The following is a 17,595-nucleotide window of genomic DNA, read 5'->3' on the forward strand; positions in this document are numbered from 1 at the left end:
CCTCTCCAGGCCATGGGGTTCGATCCTCATCAAGACGCTTGCGACCGTGGAAACGAAAGAGGCCCACAAGACCCAATTCGCCGATGGCACTATCATGGCAGAAATAAAGCGTTATTAGGCGACCAAGAAACGGGCCATCGTAAGTTGTTTGCTGCTAGTAGTAGCTCCAGAAATTCCGCGTATGACGGGAAGAGAGAGCTATCACGTACTTTGTAACCCTACTGCTTACTGCTTGCCAGCTTGACGATTCATGTCCACCAAGATTGATACTGCTACTACCCTTTTTTCTCTACACCGAGCAACGACAAGGCGTCAATGGTCTCCAAGCTCATGAAACAAACAGTTCTGGTCCCGGTCACTCTCTTCTCTCCCGCGCTCTCTCTCTCTCTCTCTCTCTCTCTCTCTCTCTCTCTCTGTTGATTTTTGCTCTCTCTCGTTCTCCTCTTCCCAGCTGCAATATGATCCATGACCCGAGAACCCGCGAAAGAGGGACCCCTGCCGCTATCCCGGGCGAGCGACCAAATCTCGGTATCCGTTCATTGACGCACAGCTCCACCATGCAATCAAGTTTTCTCTTCTTCATCATCTTCTTTCTATCTTGTATCTGACATATTATTACGTAGGTATCCTTCCCCTCCAACCCATGTTCTGTCAAATTTTTTGTTGGCCTTTGTTTCAGTGTTTCATGGTGCTTAATCGAGTTCAGCTACAGAATGGATTCCATCGCGATTGAGTACCTATTCTGTAATGGCTCTTCGGGGTTCAAGCGGACTGCGACACTCCGGCATCACAACCACAGTAGTAACAAGGGAAACTTCAAGCTACTAGTAGTAGCACTCCATGAATGAAACATCAGGTACCTTACCCTTTTATCCTGAGAATCACGTCCTGATGTCTGTATTTGCAAGGGCCTCACGTCTCGTGCAATCAAACAAGCCCGATACACGTGTAATTTCTTAGCCGCCGTCTAGAACACCGACCCAACGGAAACACATCCATGCCACATCCATCCATCCATCCATGATTCCCTCTCCTTCCTCCCTGCCCCCGTCCCGAAAGACCCGGAAATATGGCCCTCGGTAGCGAGAAGAGGTGAATAAACAGAAACTCCCAGGTTCGTCGTGAGGAGGGGGGAGAGGAGGCTGTGTCGATGGCGTGCGTCACAGGCTTTCCGTGGAGATGGCCCTCCTTGGGTGAAGATCATTTCATCATGAGGAAGAGTGTCACAATCTCTCCCCTTGCTGTTTTTTCTCCGGGAAAGGGTGCCTCGTTTGGGAAGAAGTACATGCTATGTAAAAAAGGTACTGTAGCTGTTGGTGACGGCTTTCGTTAACGCGCATGTGATATACATGCTGCTCACTTCCTGTACGGGTAGGTACCTGGCCAAGACAGCTGCCGTATAAGTTGATGTATCACCAGAACGGCGGGTTTGATCTACCTTTACCTTTACCTTCCTGACCAACTCCCCTCAAGATACGAGACGACCCTACGTAGGCAGGTAGGTGAACTAAGATTGCGATCGAGCTGCAAAAAGGCTGTTTGCTTTCCCAATGTGTACAGTATGGTGGTGATGTCTGACGTACATGTAGGTAGCAGCTCATTACCCTGAAGCTGAGACGGGGGGTTGGTTTTTAGGGAAGCTGTCTTGTTTTGTCACGTTGCATAAGGGCCGACGGGAACTTCTGACGGTTAAAATAATAACACTATGAAACTTGGGGGCATTTGGATTCCGAGGGTTTTGATTCATTGCAATGTTGCGTTGCTCATGGCCTGAATAAAGATGCGCAATGCGGTCGTGGACGAAGGAAGGGGGGTGAAAAGGAACCGGGAATAACGTCTTTTCTGTCTCCAGCTATCGGGTAGCTGGGTACCTATGTAAAGTACTATGCCATCTTGATTTGTCTTTGAGACTTGGAAAGCTGCTGTCATTGTCTCAGATTCACTCCGTACCCAGTCGGAGTTGTTCAAATCAACATGCACGGAGGCAAAGGATGCTCCCAATGGCAAGCTGAAGAACGGCTTGCCTGTACTTGCACTATAACATTACACTGCGGCAGTAGTCAGTCAGCCAGCCAGCCCGCCCAAGAAAAGAACAATGGTATTATTCAACTGAGACAGAGATTATCACCGATCCGAAACACCATGGCTAGTACTACATACAATACACGAGATTCCGGTGAATGTCGTACCAAACAAGCCCGTCACGCGACAACATGAATCCGCCCCCCTTCCTCTTGCACCAGCCTCCCCCCCAATTTCCACCACGGACATCCGACAACCAGGAACCCGTTCTTTTCATCCCAAACATCCGCTGGTCCACGCCAACTGGCACAAGCATAACCGGGGAAAAAAAGAATGTTACGAGAGCCGAGGGTATGTATGTACTGTATTCTCCCTGGAGGGGGAGAGGAGGATGATGATGACGAGGAGATGCCATGGGTTCTCGCTACCAAAACTTGCTCTCCCCTCGCAATGGGCAAGGATAGGTAAGTAGGGGAATTGCCCTTCCCTTGCCCTTTGCTGTTCATTTTCCCGCTTCAAACATACCTACGTACCTGGTGCATGGTACCCAGGCCCCTCAGATGCAAAACCATGTGTCTCCTCTTCCAAAGCACGTTCACAATGAAGATAAATCAACAAGAAAAAAAGGTAAATTAATACCATTGGGAAGAACATTGCCAGCCGTGGCACATCTTCCCTCCCCCATGTCTGCCAAGGATATACGCCCTCTCAACGCTCAAACTTGTGAAGAAATATGTCATAAATTACATACTATCTCGTCAAAATTCGGTAACCGTATCCTGTGATGCCCCATTTCGAGAAAGGGGACACAACGTGCTTTGCCTGTTGATCGATTCCGACATGTCGGGTCTGGGAAGATATGACTTGTCATTTACATTGGTAAACGGCCACTTTCCCGAGCTCCCGAGTTTGGTACCGAGTCGATAGGGAGGTCTTTTCATATCGGCTTCCCGGGAGGGGAAGAGCACCATCGTTCGGCAGAGGAGGCGGCTGGGAGGATGTAATTGGATTCAGCAGGAAGACAGAGCCAGTTTACATTGGCAAACAAGATATTCTTATTAGTCGAGCTCCTATTCCTCACGCTGTACATCGTTGGCAAGACTTTCTCGTCATGGAGCGCTGAGACAGGACACATTGAAGGCAGTTTGTATTACTAGAAACCGTCATCGGCTATGCGATCTAACAGCGTGTTTTGGCAGTTTCATTCAAGTGCTAGTCCATTGCGTCGATTCATACATCCGTTACTGCACAACAATTGCGTAGTATACGCCCACAAATCCATAACCCCAGTGTCCAAACAAAGCTGTGACAACACGATAGAGGGTGAGAAGTCAATCTATTTACTCAAAGTCAGCAAGGTCAAGGCGCAAACCGGTGCTGGGCAGACAAGGCTCACCTGATCAAACTTGGTACCCCTTTCCTCCACAATTAAAGAGCCGGGCGTGCCCCTGGCCCTCGGCTCTGCACATTCTTCCCCGGTTATGCTGTGCCCGTCTTTTTATGTTACTTGGTTCCATGTGCCACAATTGTGCACGAGGGAGACGGGTCGATCATGAGATGAGATCCGCCACGTTCATCGGCATCTCGTCAATTTGCGTTGAGTAGTACACTGAGTCAAACGTGTTAGCGTTGGTCAACATGCAGCTGCGAGGGTGAGACAAAACGTACACTCAATGTCTCGGAGGATGCGGACGTCCTCCGTCGTCACAAAGTTGATTGCCACGCCCTTGCGGCCGAACCGTCCACTGCGGCCGATGCGGTGGATGTAGTTTTCTCGGTTGCTGGGCAAGTCGTAGTTGATAACTAGACTGACCTGCTGCACGTCGATACCACGAGCCCACACGTCGGTCGAGATGAGGACTCGGCTGTTTCCCTGTCTAAAGTCCTGCATGATGCTGTCGCGTTCCTTCTGAGGCATATCGCCGTGCATGGAGCTGACGGTGAAGTTTGCCTCGCGCATCTTGTCCGTGAGCCAGTCGACCTTGCGGCGCGTGTTGCAGAAGATGACGGCCTGGGTAATGGTGAGAGTGTCGTAGAGGTCACACAGAGTGTCAAATTTCCAGTCTTCCTTCTCCACGGCGATAAAGTATTGCTTCAAGCCTTCCAGCGTAAGCTCGTCTCGCTTGACAAGAATTCGAACGGGGTCGGTCATGAACTTGGTCGTCATATCGAGAACATCGTAGGGAAGAGTGGCACTGACGACCACGACCTGGGTGGCTGGCGGCAGGTAGCGATATACGTCGTAGATCTGCTCTCGGAATCCCTTGTTCAGGAGCTCGTCGGCCTCGTCCAGGATGAGCATCTTGATGTGCCTCGTCCTAAGATGGCGTCGTCGAATCATGTCAGCTACCCGCCCAGGCGTACCCGACACAATGTGTTGGCCGTAGTCCAGCTTGCGAATGTCCTCCCCGACATTGGTGCCTCCGATGCACGCGTGGCACTGGACGTTCATGTAGTCGCCCAACGCCATGACGACCGACTGGATCTGGGTCGCCAGCTCTCGCGTGGGCGACAGGACGAGGGCTTGCGTCTCGCGCACGGCTGTGTCAATAACCTGCAGCATGCTGATCGAGAAGGTGGCCGTCTTTCCCGTGCCGGACTGGGCCTGCGCGATGGTGTCGCGTCCCTTGCAGATCTGGACGATGGCTCGCGACTGGACGGCGGATGGCGATTCGTAGCCGTAAGCGTAGATGCCGCGCAGCAGGTTCTCTGCACAGGCGTCATTGTTAGGCAACAGGCGACACTGTGACGGCTGATGGACGGCGGCGTCTCTTACCTTTCAGCGACATGGCCTCGAAAGTCGGGTGCACCGTCACCTCTTTGGAGGTGGAGAACTCCATCCGCTCGTCCGCTTTGCGGTCAATTCCTCCAGCGCCTTCAGCCATGATGTAGCGACGTGCGTTGATGTGTATTGATGGGTCTCGAGATGGGTTCTTCTGCTGAGTTCGCCAATAGCCCGTGGTTGATGTCAGGTCGGTCGTTGGCATCTCGGTGGCGGCCCCAAAACTTTTGGCTTGCAGCGATAACGGGGTGTGCTGGCGGCAATACTTCGGCCAAACCGATAAGCCACTTTTGCCCCAGCATCTTTCTTGAACGCGACCAGCCTTGGTGCTTTCTACGGAGTAACCAAACCAACTGATGCCTTTGGCGAAAGCAGCGATTCTCTGTTGATTCCGCATCGATTTTGCCTCTTCTTTCGAGATTCCGCTCCTCATTCCTATCGACGCCAGAGCGCTGCAGAATGTTGGTCCTAGAAGAGCAGCGGTACATCCACGAGGACCTCGAGCGCCTGGAACAGGGCATCGCGGATCGTATGCGCGAGGACCCCAAGCATGTGAGCTCCCCGTCTTGCGTTTGCCTCGTCTTCTGCGGCTGCTGATCAACCCTGTTGTTCTAGATCCGCGACCGCCTCAATCGCGATCACGAAGTCGCCCAGCTGCTGGACCAGATCCAAGCCCAGTCTCAGAACCTAATCAATATATATCAAGACGAGAACGGCAGCCGGGCGCGAGAGATCCAGCAAATCGGCACCGGAGACCCCTTTGAAGAGTTTTATCGTCAGTTCAAGGACATTCGAGAACATCACGCGAGATACCCCAATGAGCCGGCAGAGAACTCAGAGCAGCGATACAAGGTGTCGAAGCATGGCGATCCATCAGAACCCTTGCCCTCCATTGTCGACTCTCTCTTCTCGGGAGAGGAGGCTTATGGACGCTTCTTTGATCTGAACATCTGCCACGAGTCTTTCCTCAACCTGAACAACGTCAAGCGCCTGAGCTATCTGCAGTATCTCGAGCAGTTTGACAACTTTGCTCCCGGTTTCGGGGGGGTCAAGCGGAATGAGAAGCTTAATGACCAATACTTCAAATACCTCGGAGAGTTGAGTGACTATCTCGAGTCGTTCATGCGACGCACCCGGCCGTTGGAGAACGTGGACAAGATCTTGCAGTCATTTGACAAAGAGTTCGAGGAGGCTTGGGCAAAAGACGAAGTAGAGGGTTGGTCCCTGGAACAGGCAGCGCCTGCCAAACAGCGCACAGGAGATGCCATATGGTGCGACGATTGCGAGAAGGAGTTTGCCAACGAAAACGTCTACAAGAACCACCTCAAGGGACGAAAGCACATCAAAGCCGCAGAGCAGCGAAGCCAGCGGCAGGCGGACTCTGCGCCATCAGCAAACGGCTCAGGGAAGGGAGCCGTCTCCGCGACTAGGCTGAAAGAGCGAGCTGTTGCAGAGCGCGAATACAGAATCAAGCGCCTGGCCAGTGCCATGAGTACTGAGCGGAGCGACACGCGCGTCAACGTCGAACGCAAGCAAGGAATGACGGAAAGGGAGCGCCAGCAGGAACTGGAGAACCTCCTCAACGCGAGCGAGACGCGATATGAGCCGATGGATGAGGGAGAAGGCGAAGGCGAGGACGGCGAAGAAAAGATATACAACCCCCTCAAGCTTCCTCTGGCCTGGGATGGCAAGCCCATCCCGTTCTGGCTGTATCGACTGCATGGCCTCGGCGTGGAGTTCCCATGCGAGATCTGCGGCAACTTTGTCTACATGGGCCGACGCGCCTTTGACAAGCACTTCAACGAGGCCCGCCACGTGTATGGCCTGAAATGCCTGGGCATCACCAACACCAGTCTGTTCAGGGACATTACGGGGATTGACGAGGCCCTGAGGCTCTGGGAAAAGATTCAGAAGGAGAGGAAGAGGGGCAAGATTGACGACGGCAGCGTCATCCAGATGGAGGATGGCGAAGGAAACGTCATGCCGGAGAAGGTCTACTACGATCTACAGAAGCAGGGTCTGCTTTGAATGGTTCTTCATGTGTCATAGTTGGGAGTTTGTGGATATGTCATTTAGGGAACAACTTGCTCGGTATTATCGGCGATTAGAGTATAATGAAGGGATCAAATACCATATCTGGAATCATCAGCTCATATGGCTGCCGTGTCCCTGGGTATCACGTCCTGCATCAAGGGCGGCGTATCCATGTTGTGTATTGCTTAGTCATCAAATTTGATATAACAGTTAACCTGCGTTCTACAGACGCTTTTTCATGACTTCTACATACCAGTTACACAAGCTACCCGATATCAACAATATCAACACTGTTATTGAGAAAAATAGGCCCTCAATCACTCCATGTGGTGATCAAGAACACATGTAGGCATGTCAGGCCTCGCCAAGCCCATCCCGGCGCTGTATGTGGTCTATGTTCTGCGCTCTACCGTGAGGCATGCATCGATATACGTCGGATCCACGCCAAACCCGCCCCGGCGGCTCAGGCAGCACAACGGCGAGGCCAAAGGCGGCGCCGCACGCACGTCACGCGACAGCCTCAGGCCGTGGGAGATGGCCGTCTTGGTCTCTGGATTCCCGAGCTCCATCGCAGCTCTGAAGTTTGAGTAGGTTCGATGCCAAATGGGGTAGCGCGAAGGAGGGGGGGGGGGTTGAGTTTTGCGTTCAATGTGCTGACTTTCACGCCCTTTAACAAGATGGGCTCTGAACAACCCGCATCTTACTACTCATATACCAAAAGAGGAGCGAATCACGGTGGCTACGTCGCGGAAAAAGAGTGGCATGCCCAGGAAGGCGCCGCATAGCCTCAAGTCCATCGTGTCGAATCTGCACCTCCTTACGAGGGTGCCGAGCTTTTCACGGTGGCCGCTCAACCTGCATTTCTTCAGTCAGGACGCTCACAGCGCATGGGAGCGCTGGACACGGGCGAGCGAGATCCCCGTTGCTCCGGGCTTGAAGATATTGACCGACTTTGGGCCATCTGCGAGCAGCTCGTCGACGACCCCATGGGGGATTCACGCCTTGCCGCTGGACTACTCTCCGATGCACGAATACATCGAGAAGGCGCACGACGCGGTCTCTTTTGAGAGGGAAGGGCGATGCGTTCATTGCAGGGCGGAGATGCAGCCCAGTAAAGGCCTGTACGCAATGTGCCCCAACGACGGCTGCGAGGCCATGGGACACGTCGACTGCTGGAGCAGGCATGCCCTGGCGGGCGACGATCCAGGGGTCGTTATACCCAACGGCTGCAGATGCCCGTCGTGCGGCGGCGAGATACGTTGGGGGGACATGATGAAGGAGCTGAGCTTGCGGACGAGGGGGGCTGGCGAGGTGGAGAAGCTGCTGAGGAAGAAGAAGCGGGCGAAGAAGGATTCGTGATGGGGACGGTTCTCCCGAGGTTATCTGGATACGGTATGGGCATATGGCGTTTAAGGGGGGGTAGTATAATGATTATAGGGAAAGCTTGGGCGGATGCTAATTTCTCCTGGATGGCTGTTTCGGGTTTTGGTTTGCGATGCGATTCAGATTTGTTATAGTGGCGGGATGCAGCCGATGGTGCAAACAGAGATGCTATGCTTGGCTGGATGTGATTCCAGATCTCGTCTGGGCTTAACCTACAGCCTACGAAATATCACATGTACTCACTGCAATTGATCAAAGACGGCCAATAAATCAGCGACTGATTAGTCCCTGGCATTACTCCAGCCGTTGTGGTGCAAGTTCAGCAGCGTCCAGGGGCGCAAAAGTACTTTGCTTTACCCGAGGCACATGCGAACTTCTAGACTCAATGCTCTCGGGGCGGATCTGACGATGGTGGGGTGATGACGGCACAACGCGGCGTGGGGGATTTCTATTTTTCCCCGTGGTTACCTGGGCTTTTCTTCGGAACTGGTGATTGCAGAAAAGGGCAAGGCGCGGACATGGAAGATCTGGAAGGAAGAAGAAGCCAAAGAACTTCGCCGGTGGACAAAGACAAAACACAAGCCGGATCTCCTGGGAATTTAGTGCATGGGACTTTGTATCTGCCTTGTGAGTAAGCATGTTCTCTGTGTCTCGTGTCTCGTGTCTTGTGAGGGTAGAGCCGCATACGACTATAATCTCAGGTAAGATGCGGTAGCACTCGGATTTGGGTCGAACAAGGGACCAACAAGGCGACGTTGACTCTTGACTTTTGATGAGGCTTACGAGGGGGGACGAACAATTCGCGAATCGAGGACTGAAGCGAATCCTAGTACTTTTCGCTCTTTTCTGGCTTACCGCATGAGGCTGCTTCAGCCGGGTCTTGCTCTGGCAAATTGTGGACACGGGGGGCCCCTGGGCCTGTTTCCGACTTCAGTGGTGTGTGATTGGTTCGGTAGCTCGTGGCCGCGGGCCTGATCCTTGTCTGTGCGACGACGCATATCAGATTTGGGTCTTTTTGGCTGGAGGGCGCACGAGGAGGAGGAAATGGGGTTTGGGGCTCGGTCGGGGTTTTCCTTAGGGTTGAGATTGAGTCTTGGGTTTGGTGTTGAGGCGAGAGAAGTGGTTGTCTGGCTTGGATGAGGTCAATATGTGGAAATACGGGGTGGCGGATGATTTTCATGCTTGCGTTTTGGAACTGACTCGGCGCGAGTAGGGTAGATTTGTCCCATCTTCTCTCACGCTGTGCTTGCGGTTGGTGAAGGAGAGAGGCGCCTGGTGTCATTGTCGTATGAAGCGATACCGCACATTGAGAACTGTGCCTTGCAAGGTTCGTGGGAGGGCTGATGGACAATATGACGGTAGACACTTCAGGTATAAAGCAGATCTGATTCGAGAATATACCTCACCTGGCGCTTTGATGAGAAAGCAAATGATTTTCATGCAGTCCGGACAGCATAATAAGCGTACCTGGCAGACGACGAACAGGCTCTTTTGCTGGTACTACTAGTGCGACAAAGAGCGGACGTCGTCTCTAGTGGGGCTGGTCTGTACATGCACAGTAAGGTATCTTGCATGATCGATGACTGGCGCATCTATCGTGCCGTGCCGTGTCGTGTCCCAACGGCGGCCGCTATTGAAACGTTGTAGAATGGAAAAGAGAGGGAGGAAGAAGAAGAAGAAGAAGAAGAAGAAGAAGAAGCCAGATGCGACACCAATGGAAGTCAAAACGGCAGCGGAAAGTCTGGATGACGTCTATCAGAAGTTGCGGCGCAATGCAGGCTGAAGCAGGACTGACGTGCATCGCATCAGACGTTCAACATCAGCACTTCGCCAGCCATCTGCATGTCTCGGCAAAATGGTATAAACAATATACTGAATGAAATCCCCTGTGCGATTCGTACCTTATGGTCTCGACTTCAAAGTGTTTGGTTTCTTGCGTCGCTCGTCGGAATCGGTGCGGTGGCAGCACTGCAGCGGATCCGAGCAAAAAGACCTGGACCGGATCGCCCGCAGCAAGAAAAGCCCAACGGGGCATGTGCTCGGTTGGATCTTCAAGACGTCGCAAGTACCGCCTACTTGCACCAATAAAGTCTAGCAGAACCTCAGAGCCTCTCACAGCACCGCATCACGGCAGACGCCGTATCAATCGACGACTCCAGAGCGGTCCGGCCGAGGTACCGAGTACGCGATCATGCGCGCCGCAGGGTACGAGGAACGTCGCCTGTCGTTCTCCGGGCTGAGGCACATGGCGGGTACCTCCAGCTGCCTGCGACCCAGCTGCCCTTCGCAGCACCGGGCAAGACAGGCCGTAGTCCCTCCAATGTACTCCGGAAGCCACGCGCGCAGTCGAACGGCAGCAGCGATAGGCTGCATACGGCGTAGCGGCGGTACTTGCCCAGTGAAAAGCGCCCGGGGTCCACAGAGACAGCGGCCGCCTATTGGCTTGTAGACGGCCTGGATCCACCCACACGGACCACCTGGCTGGCTGCAGCGCACAGCTCCTGGCAGGGCAAGCGCAGCCCAGCTGGGAGGCCAAGTACAGGATACCTGCCGTGGGTCGCCTGCTGGCCGCCGTGCGCGTACCGTTTGGCCGGCAAGGCGCTGCAAGCAGACAACTGCCCTGGAAGGCATCCAGCAGACGGGAAAAGTACCTGCTACGGCGTGTCGACGAGCCGGTCAGCGGCGTGGACGTCCACGGCCTCGTCCCTGTCGGTCGCTCTGTGCGCGCCGTACCCGGTACTCTGTACTTGCACGCCCCAGCACTGGCATTTAAATGTACTCGTACAGGTACCGCCCGGTCCCTCTTCAGCGCAAGTGCAGTTGACTGCAGTGGTTCTGCCAGGAACGTCCTGCGCTGCGCTGCGCTGCACCTTCACGCCGGAAGCCTCGACCCATTTGATTTCCACTTGCACTGGCACTTACTTGCACTTGCACTCCGCCCACTCTCTACTCTCTCTCTCTCTCATATCCAATCTCGCTCCGGCATCTGCACCACCAAAAAAGGGCCAACAGACTCGCAGACTCTCTCAGCCTTGTGCCTCTGCGGCTCCCTTGACCCTCTGCCCTCGTTTTCACTCTTTCCTTCATCTCCCACCAACAGCCCGACTCTAATAAGACAGCACGCCCCGGCCCTGTATCTGTATGTATGTCTCTGGTCTCTCTCCCGCTGCCCTGCCCTGCCCTTCGTGTTAGTTGCGCCGCTCTTCCATGTTCCACGTGCCCGTGCTGGGCTCCGTCTCTGTTTTGCATCTTGATTCTTCTGCAGCACCGATTCGAGCCCTCGAGTTCACCCGCTTACGCTCACAAGATACCTCGCTAGTCGAGCCCGCGATCCGCCGCATCTCGTCGCCATCGCCTCTTTTCGCCGTGCCGGGCTCGGGACAGAGAGCCGCGGCCATCACGTCTCGACTTGCCCCGGCTCGAGACGCATCCTCCCTCGCATACATGATGCCATATGGATTGAGCCTTCACGATAGGTGTCTCGTCATATGAGCTTTCTCGGCTGCCTCGCCCCTCTTCGCATCCTACCAAGAAATCGCCTGCGCCTGCTCCCAATCCACGCCTGTGCCGCTCCGAAATTCTAGGGTCTGGAACCCGTTTGCGCCATGGCACCGACTGCCTCCCTCAGCGCGGCCGCCGCCGCTGCCAGCAGTACCAATGCCAGTTCGCGCAGCTCGCCTGCGATTGGGGCATCCGCGGCCTCCTCGTCGTCGAAGCCGAAGCACAAGGTCAACTCCAACGGCTATCATCCTACAAATCCACCGGTGCCGCTGAGCTCCATGGTCAGCGCGCCATTGGACCTCACCTCAGTCGAGAGACGCGGCCAGCCCACGGCTGTGCGGGAGCCGCTCAAGAAGAAAACACGGCCGCACGGCATATCAGAAGCCCCGACCTACTGTCCGTCAGAAACCGAGTGGCGCGACCCCCTGCAATACATCCAGAAAATTGCTCCCGAGGCATCTCAGTACGGCATTTGCAAGATTATTCCGCCAGATTCATGGAACCCTGATTTCGCGATTGATACTGAGGTATGCATACTTTTGCGCCGACCTGGGTCGGGTGACGTGCCTAGCGGTACAGTTCGCTGACAAGTTGACTAGAAGTTTCACTTCCGAACTCGAAAGCAAGAATTGAACTCCGTCGAAGGCAGTAAGTCTCCATCTTTTACAGCAGAATCCTGCTTGTCCCCTTGAAGCAGGAAGACGAACCCCTCGAAGAGTCCCTTTTGCTTATTAATCTTTTCTCCCAGGCACGAGGGCCAATCTTACCTATCTCGATGGTCTCTCCAAGTTTCACAAACAGCAGGGAAACAACCTACATCGTCTGCCATATGTGGACAAGAAACCCCTCGATCTGTTTCGCCTGAAAAAGGCTGTCGAATCCAGAGGCGGATTCGACAAGGTGTGCAAGCTCAAGAAATGGGCTGAAATCGGCAGAGATCTCGGCTACAGCGGCAAGATCATGTCATCCTTGTCCACGTCGCTCAAGAACTCCTTCCAACGGTGGCTCTGCCCTTATGAAGACTATCTGCGTCTTGCGAAACCAGGAGTACATCAGCAGCTTGAGCAGGAGTATGGTGGTCCTCTGACCCCGAGCCCCGCACATACGCCGGTAAAGCCGTCTGCCGTCAACACACCGAGCAGCATTCGAGGGGCATCGCCCGCCCGACAGGCCTCGGATGCCCTCCAGAGCAGCGTCGCTGGAAAAAGAGAGGTGGACCGAGACACACCCATGACCGATGCGCTGCCAGCTCCCACGGCGGCAAAGCCCACCTCTGGCTTTACAGCCATAAACACCAACGGCGGCTTCACCGCGGTCAATTCAGGCTTTACCAGCGTCAACCGTGCCGCCAACGGCGAGAGTAAAAGTTTCACACCGGATTCCAAGCGATATGACAGCCCCGCCACGTCCGCGAGAAATACCCCCGAAGCGCGACCATCGGGCCTCGGCTCCGCTGCTGCCCTGAAACGGCAGTTGAGCGTCGGCAGTCCGGCAGACCCTATTAAGAAGGAAGGTGATGCCGACAAGGACGACGCCGACATGGCCAGCCGGCGCAGCAAGCGCCTCAAGAAGGACAATGTGCCCACCGTAGCTGGTTCGCACATGACTGTCTTCCGGCCCTCTGTCCCTAGAATTCCTCGGGAAGAGGGCGCCGCTGCCGGAGGCAAGTGCGAAAACTGTGGACGGGGCGAGGACAGTGGAGCTCTGCTGGTTTGCGAGTCTTGCGACCATGCATACCACGGCCCTTGCCTGGATCCGCCGCTCAAGCGAAAGCCCGAGGCAGAGTGGAACTGCCCGCGCTGCTTGGTGGGAGACGGTCATTTTGGCTTCGAGGAAGGAGGCCTATACTCGCTGAAGCAGTTTCAACAAAAGGCAAACGATTTCAAGCAGGGCTACTTTGAGCAGAAGATGCCGTTTGACGAGACTCTCCAGTGCCACAGACCTGTCACCGAAGAAGACGTCGAGCGAGAGTTCTGGCGCCTGGTGGCTGACTTGGAAGAGACTGTCGAGGTTGAGTACGGCGCCGATATCCATTGCACCACCCACGGCTCGGGCTTCCCTACCGTCGAGAAGCACCCGAACAACCCGTATGCCACCGATCCCTGGAACCTCAACGTTCTCCCATTCCACCAAGACAGTCTCTTCAGGCATATCAAAACCGACATCTCGGGCATGACCGTGCCTTGGGTCTATGTGGGCATGATCTTCTCCACGTTTTGCTGGCACAACGAGGATCATTATGCCTATTCGGCTAACTACCAGCATCTGGGTGCGACCAAGACGTGGTACGGCATACCTGGAGAAGACGCCGAAAAGTTTGAACAGGCAATGAAGGAGGCTGTGCCGGAGCTGTTCGAGACCCAGCCGGATTTGCTCTTCCAGTTGGTGACGCTCCTCACACCAGAGCAGTTGAAGAAAGCAGGCGTGCGCGTCTACGCATTGGACCAGAGGGCTGGCCAGTTCGTCATCACATTCCCGCAAGCCTATCACGCCGGGTTCAATCATGGCTTCAACTTCAACGAGGCTGTCAACTTTGCTCCCTGCGATTGGGAGAAATTCGGCCAGGCGGGAGTCGAGAGATTGCAGCTATTCCGCCGGCAGCCGTGCTTTTCCCACGATGAGCTTTTGTGGACAGCCGCCGAAGGGAGCGTGACTTCGGGTCTTACCATCCAGACAGCCAAATGGCTTGCGCCGGCTCTCGATCGCATCAGTCAACGAGAACGAGCACAGAGAGAGGAGTTCCTCGCAAGGCATACCAGAGATTTCCCTCACAACTGTCACATCACCGGCGGAAGCGAGGACTCCTGCCCGCTTACGTTCAGGATCGACGATAGCGATGTCCACGACGAAGAGGAGCAGTGCTGCAGCTACTGCAAGGCTTTTGCCTTTTTATCTCGCTTCAAGTGTCACCGCACCGGAAAAATCTTGTGCATTCTCCATGCAGGGAGCCATCCATGCTGCGACTTGTCGGAAGAAAAGCGCCTCAGGGGCGAGGAGCACACGCTCATCTATCGCAAGACTGAACAGGATATGACGTCGATATTCCAAAAGGTCTCGGAAAAAGCACGCACTCCTGAAGCCTGGGAAGAAAAGTACGAGAAGCTCCTAGAAGAGGAAGCTACACCCTCTCTCAAGTCTCTCCGGACGCTTCTACACGAGGGCGAGAAGATCCCCTATGAGCTCGCTTCGCTACCCATTCTGAAAGAATTTGTTGACAAGTGTAACGATTGGGTCGAGGAAGCCACCAATTACATTGTCAGGAAGCAGCAGAATCGCCGCAAGAACGAGAAGGTCTGGCAGAGCAACGGGCGTCGTGGAAGCGCCAATAACGACCAGAAAGACAAAGAAAAAGAGTCGCGCCACGTCAGCAACATTCATCGTCTGCTTGCGGAGGCAGAGCATATCGGCTTCGACTGTCCCGAGATTGCACAGCTTCAGGAACGAGCAGCCGCCGTCAAGCAATTCCAAGAAAATGCCGCCACGGTTCTAAAACAAAACATCGCCTCTCCTATCGGGGTGATTGAGGAGTTGATTGAAGAGGGTCGCAGTTTCAACATTGACACTCCCGAGCTGGATGCCTTGTCTCGGAGATTGGAAGAGCTGCGCTGGAACGAAAAAGCTAGGGCAAGCCGCGGCGCATTTCTGCTGTTGGCGGAAGTGCAGGAAATCATCCAGGAGGGCGAGCGGCTCGAGATCCCCAACTACAACGATCACTTAAAGTACTACCGCGACAAGCTGCAGGCTGGCCAAGCCTGGGAGGCAAAGGCCAGGGAGCTCACTCATGCCGAGTTTGTCCACTATCCTCAGCTGGAGGCACTCACGGCTCAGGTACAGGCCAATGCTCTTCCCGTTTCCCGCGAGACCCTTGCCGCCGTCGACCAGATACTTCACAAGCAGCGCGAGGCGCACCGGCAAATCATTGATCTCATCGAGCGGTGTCGCGAGACTGATTATAGAAAGCGACCTAAATACTCCGAAGTCGTCGAGATCACTAGAAAGCTGGATGATCTCAATTCTAAGCCCGCCGGTACCGTCGACTTGGAGAACGAGAGGAAACGGCATGAAGATTGGATGCGGAGGGGAAAGAAGCTATTCGGCAAGTCGAATGCGCCTTTGCATATTCTCAAAAGCCATCTGGAGCATGTACTCGAGCGGAATACCGACTGCTTCGACACGGACCACGATACGCCTCGTCTTCCGGGAGAGCCTGTTTCAAGAGAAGCCAGTCCGGAGGCCGGGGGCAATCGTTGGGAGGATCCGCGATCAAGGCAGGTGTTTTGCATATGCCGGAAGATTGAAGCTGGTATGATGATTGAGTGCGAGCTCTGCCACGAATGGTAAGTCTTTGCTGGAATGCACGCCCCCCTAAGCCGTATAGCGAGAGGCGCTTGAACGCTCACATATCCTCCACTAGGTATCACTACAAATGCCTCAAGATTGCCCGGGGCAAAGTGAAAGAGGACGACAAATACACTTGCCCGATATGTGACTGGAGAATGAAGATCCCTCGCGATGCTTCCCGACCGAAGCTGGAGGACCTCATTGCCCTTGCCGACGAGATACCGGGCCTACCCTTCCAGCCGGAAGAGGAAGAAGTCCTTCGGCAGATTATAGATAACGCGCAGAACTTTAGAGATAAGATTGCTCAATACTGCAATCCACTTCTTTCGACCGAAGCCGAGGCTGAAACGCAGCGATTTTTCCTCCGAAAGCTTGAGGGCGCCGAGATCCTGCTCTCGTACGAGACCAACTTCTTCCGCCAGGAGCTTCACAAGTGGTGTCCGGTCGCGCCAGAACCGCCGCCAATCCTGCAAGTCTCGCTGAGCACGCGCAAGCCTCGCCCTACTAAGCTCCAGAAAATGCTGGTTGAGTACGGGGTCGACAACCCGGACGACCTTCCGGAGCACGCAAAGGGCAAAGCGAACAGCTTGCGGCGGAAAGCTGCAAATGCGGAGGCGGCTGCAGCTGCGGCTCAAGCGCCGACGGCTATGCCTAGCGTACCGAACCCTCACAACTCGGCGTACGGACCGCAGACTTACTTTTCTCGCGCGTCTCATTCGACGACCCCAAGCGTCTCGGCCCCTTCGCACGGACATGGCGATGAGAAGTCTGAGTCGGCTTCGGAGAGAGGTGGTCTGAAGCTGGGGTCCGCAGAGGCAGAGAGCAACTTGCACCCCAGTTTCTTGGAAGCTGGTGGCCCTCACCTGGCCGCCGGTGACTCGACCATGGGCATGAATCTGCATACAGATGCAGACAAGAACAAGGCCACCGGGATATTCAAACACACCGAGCTCGGCAAAGATCCGGCGGAAAGAATTTGGGGAACAGATGTCTGGAACAATAGACAGAGATCCATGAGTGATCAGCGACGGTCCATGACCCCCGCTGATCTGGACGAGACCATGAAGCAGCAGGACGCCAACAAGGCTCACCTGAAGATGTTCAAAGAAATGATCCACTCCGACGAAGATGAAGATCAAAAGAAGAAAGATACCACGATGGCGAATGGAAACGTCACAGCAGACTTATTAGAAAGCGAGCGGAACGGGCTGGACGCAATGTTGGATGGGGAGTAGGTTGATTTGTTTGTTCTTGGGCAACGGGAGAGGCGAAGAAAGAGGGCGGTCGCAGCGCGGCTTGGGTGTTGTCTTTGCCTCCCTCGTCTTTTATTCGGTTCATTGTTTTGTTTCTTGGGAGGATCTGGGAGTTTTTTTTGGTCATCGATACCAACCGGAACGGACTTTTCGTATGCTTGTAATACCTGGATGCGGCATGGCTTCTTCTCCTTTGTCCATCGACGACATGAGGCGCATGGGGAGTGCCTGGTTGGTTGGAAGGGCCTTGCACTTTGGGCGGATGACGCTAATGCTTTT

At 54.5% G+C, this 17,595-nt stretch overlaps 4 protein-coding genes across 4 annotated transcripts; 3 read left to right on the top strand and 1 right to left on the bottom strand.

The window, feature by feature from the left end:
* Positions 1–3,418: 3,418 nt before the first annotated feature.
* BBK36DRAFT_1134190 (DEAD-domain-containing protein) lies at positions 3,419–4,921 on the bottom strand. Its single transcript, XM_024892221.1, has 4 exons — positions 4,799–4,921; positions 3,691–4,731; positions 3,507–3,631; positions 3,419–3,474 (listed from the first exon to the last, which is right to left on the bottom strand). Exons 1-3 carry the CDS (start codon positions 4,905–4,907, stop codon positions 3,573–3,575), a joined length of 1,209 nt encoding a protein of 402 aa, XP_024752684.1. The 5' UTR covers positions 4,908–4,921; the 3' UTR covers positions 3,419–3,474; positions 3,507–3,572.
* A 498-nt stretch (positions 4,922–5,419) lies between these two features.
* On the top strand, positions 5,420–6,832 carry BBK36DRAFT_1134191 (hypothetical protein; the record flags this gene model as incomplete). Its single annotated transcript, XM_024892222.1, has 1 exon — positions 5,420–6,832. A coding segment is annotated over one exon (1,413 nt), but the record flags the coding sequence as incomplete, so codon positions are not given.
* Positions 6,833–7,189: 357 nt separating this feature from the next.
* On the top strand, positions 7,190–8,197 carry BBK36DRAFT_1109503 (hypothetical protein; the record flags this gene model as incomplete). The annotated part of the gene is made up of 2 exons (XM_024889487.1): positions 7,190–7,425; positions 7,516–8,197. The coding sequence occupies 2 exons, from the start codon at positions 7,190–7,192 to the stop codon at positions 8,195–8,197; spliced, it is 918 nt and encodes a 305-aa protein (XP_024752686.1).
* Positions 8,198–11,826: 3,629 nt separating this feature from the next.
* BBK36DRAFT_1186904 (PLU-1-domain-containing protein) lies at positions 11,827–17,325 on the top strand (the record flags this gene model as incomplete). Its single annotated transcript, XM_024896513.1, has 4 exons — positions 11,827–12,249; positions 12,593–12,622; positions 12,710–16,059; positions 16,137–17,325. The coding sequence occupies 4 exons, from the start codon at positions 11,827–11,829 to the stop codon at positions 17,296–17,298; spliced, it is 4,965 nt and encodes a 1,654-aa protein (XP_024752687.1). The 3' UTR covers positions 17,299–17,325.
* Between the last annotated feature and the right edge of the window lie 270 nt (positions 17,326–17,595).

Source organism: Trichoderma citrinoviride, assembly GCF_003025115.1.
Source record: "Trichoderma citrinoviride strain TUCIM 6016 unplaced genomic scaffold BBK36scaffold_2, whole genome shotgun sequence".
NCBI lineage: Eukaryota > Fungi > Ascomycota > Sordariomycetes > Hypocreales > Hypocreaceae > Trichoderma > Trichoderma citrinoviride.

Coding starts and splice junctions, on each gene's coding strand:
- BBK36DRAFT_1134190 (XM_024892221.1), bottom strand. CDS start 4,907: ATGGCTGAAGGCGCTGGAGGAATTGACCGCAAAGCGGACGAGCGGATG. Junction 4,732..4,798: donor CGAGGCCATGTCGCTGAAAG/GTAAGAGACGCC, acceptor ACGCCTGTGCAG/AGAACCTGCTGCGCGGCATC. Junction 3,632..3,690: donor CATCCTCCGAGACATTGAGT/GTACGTTTTGTC, acceptor CGTTTGACTCAG/TGTACTACTCAACGCAAATT.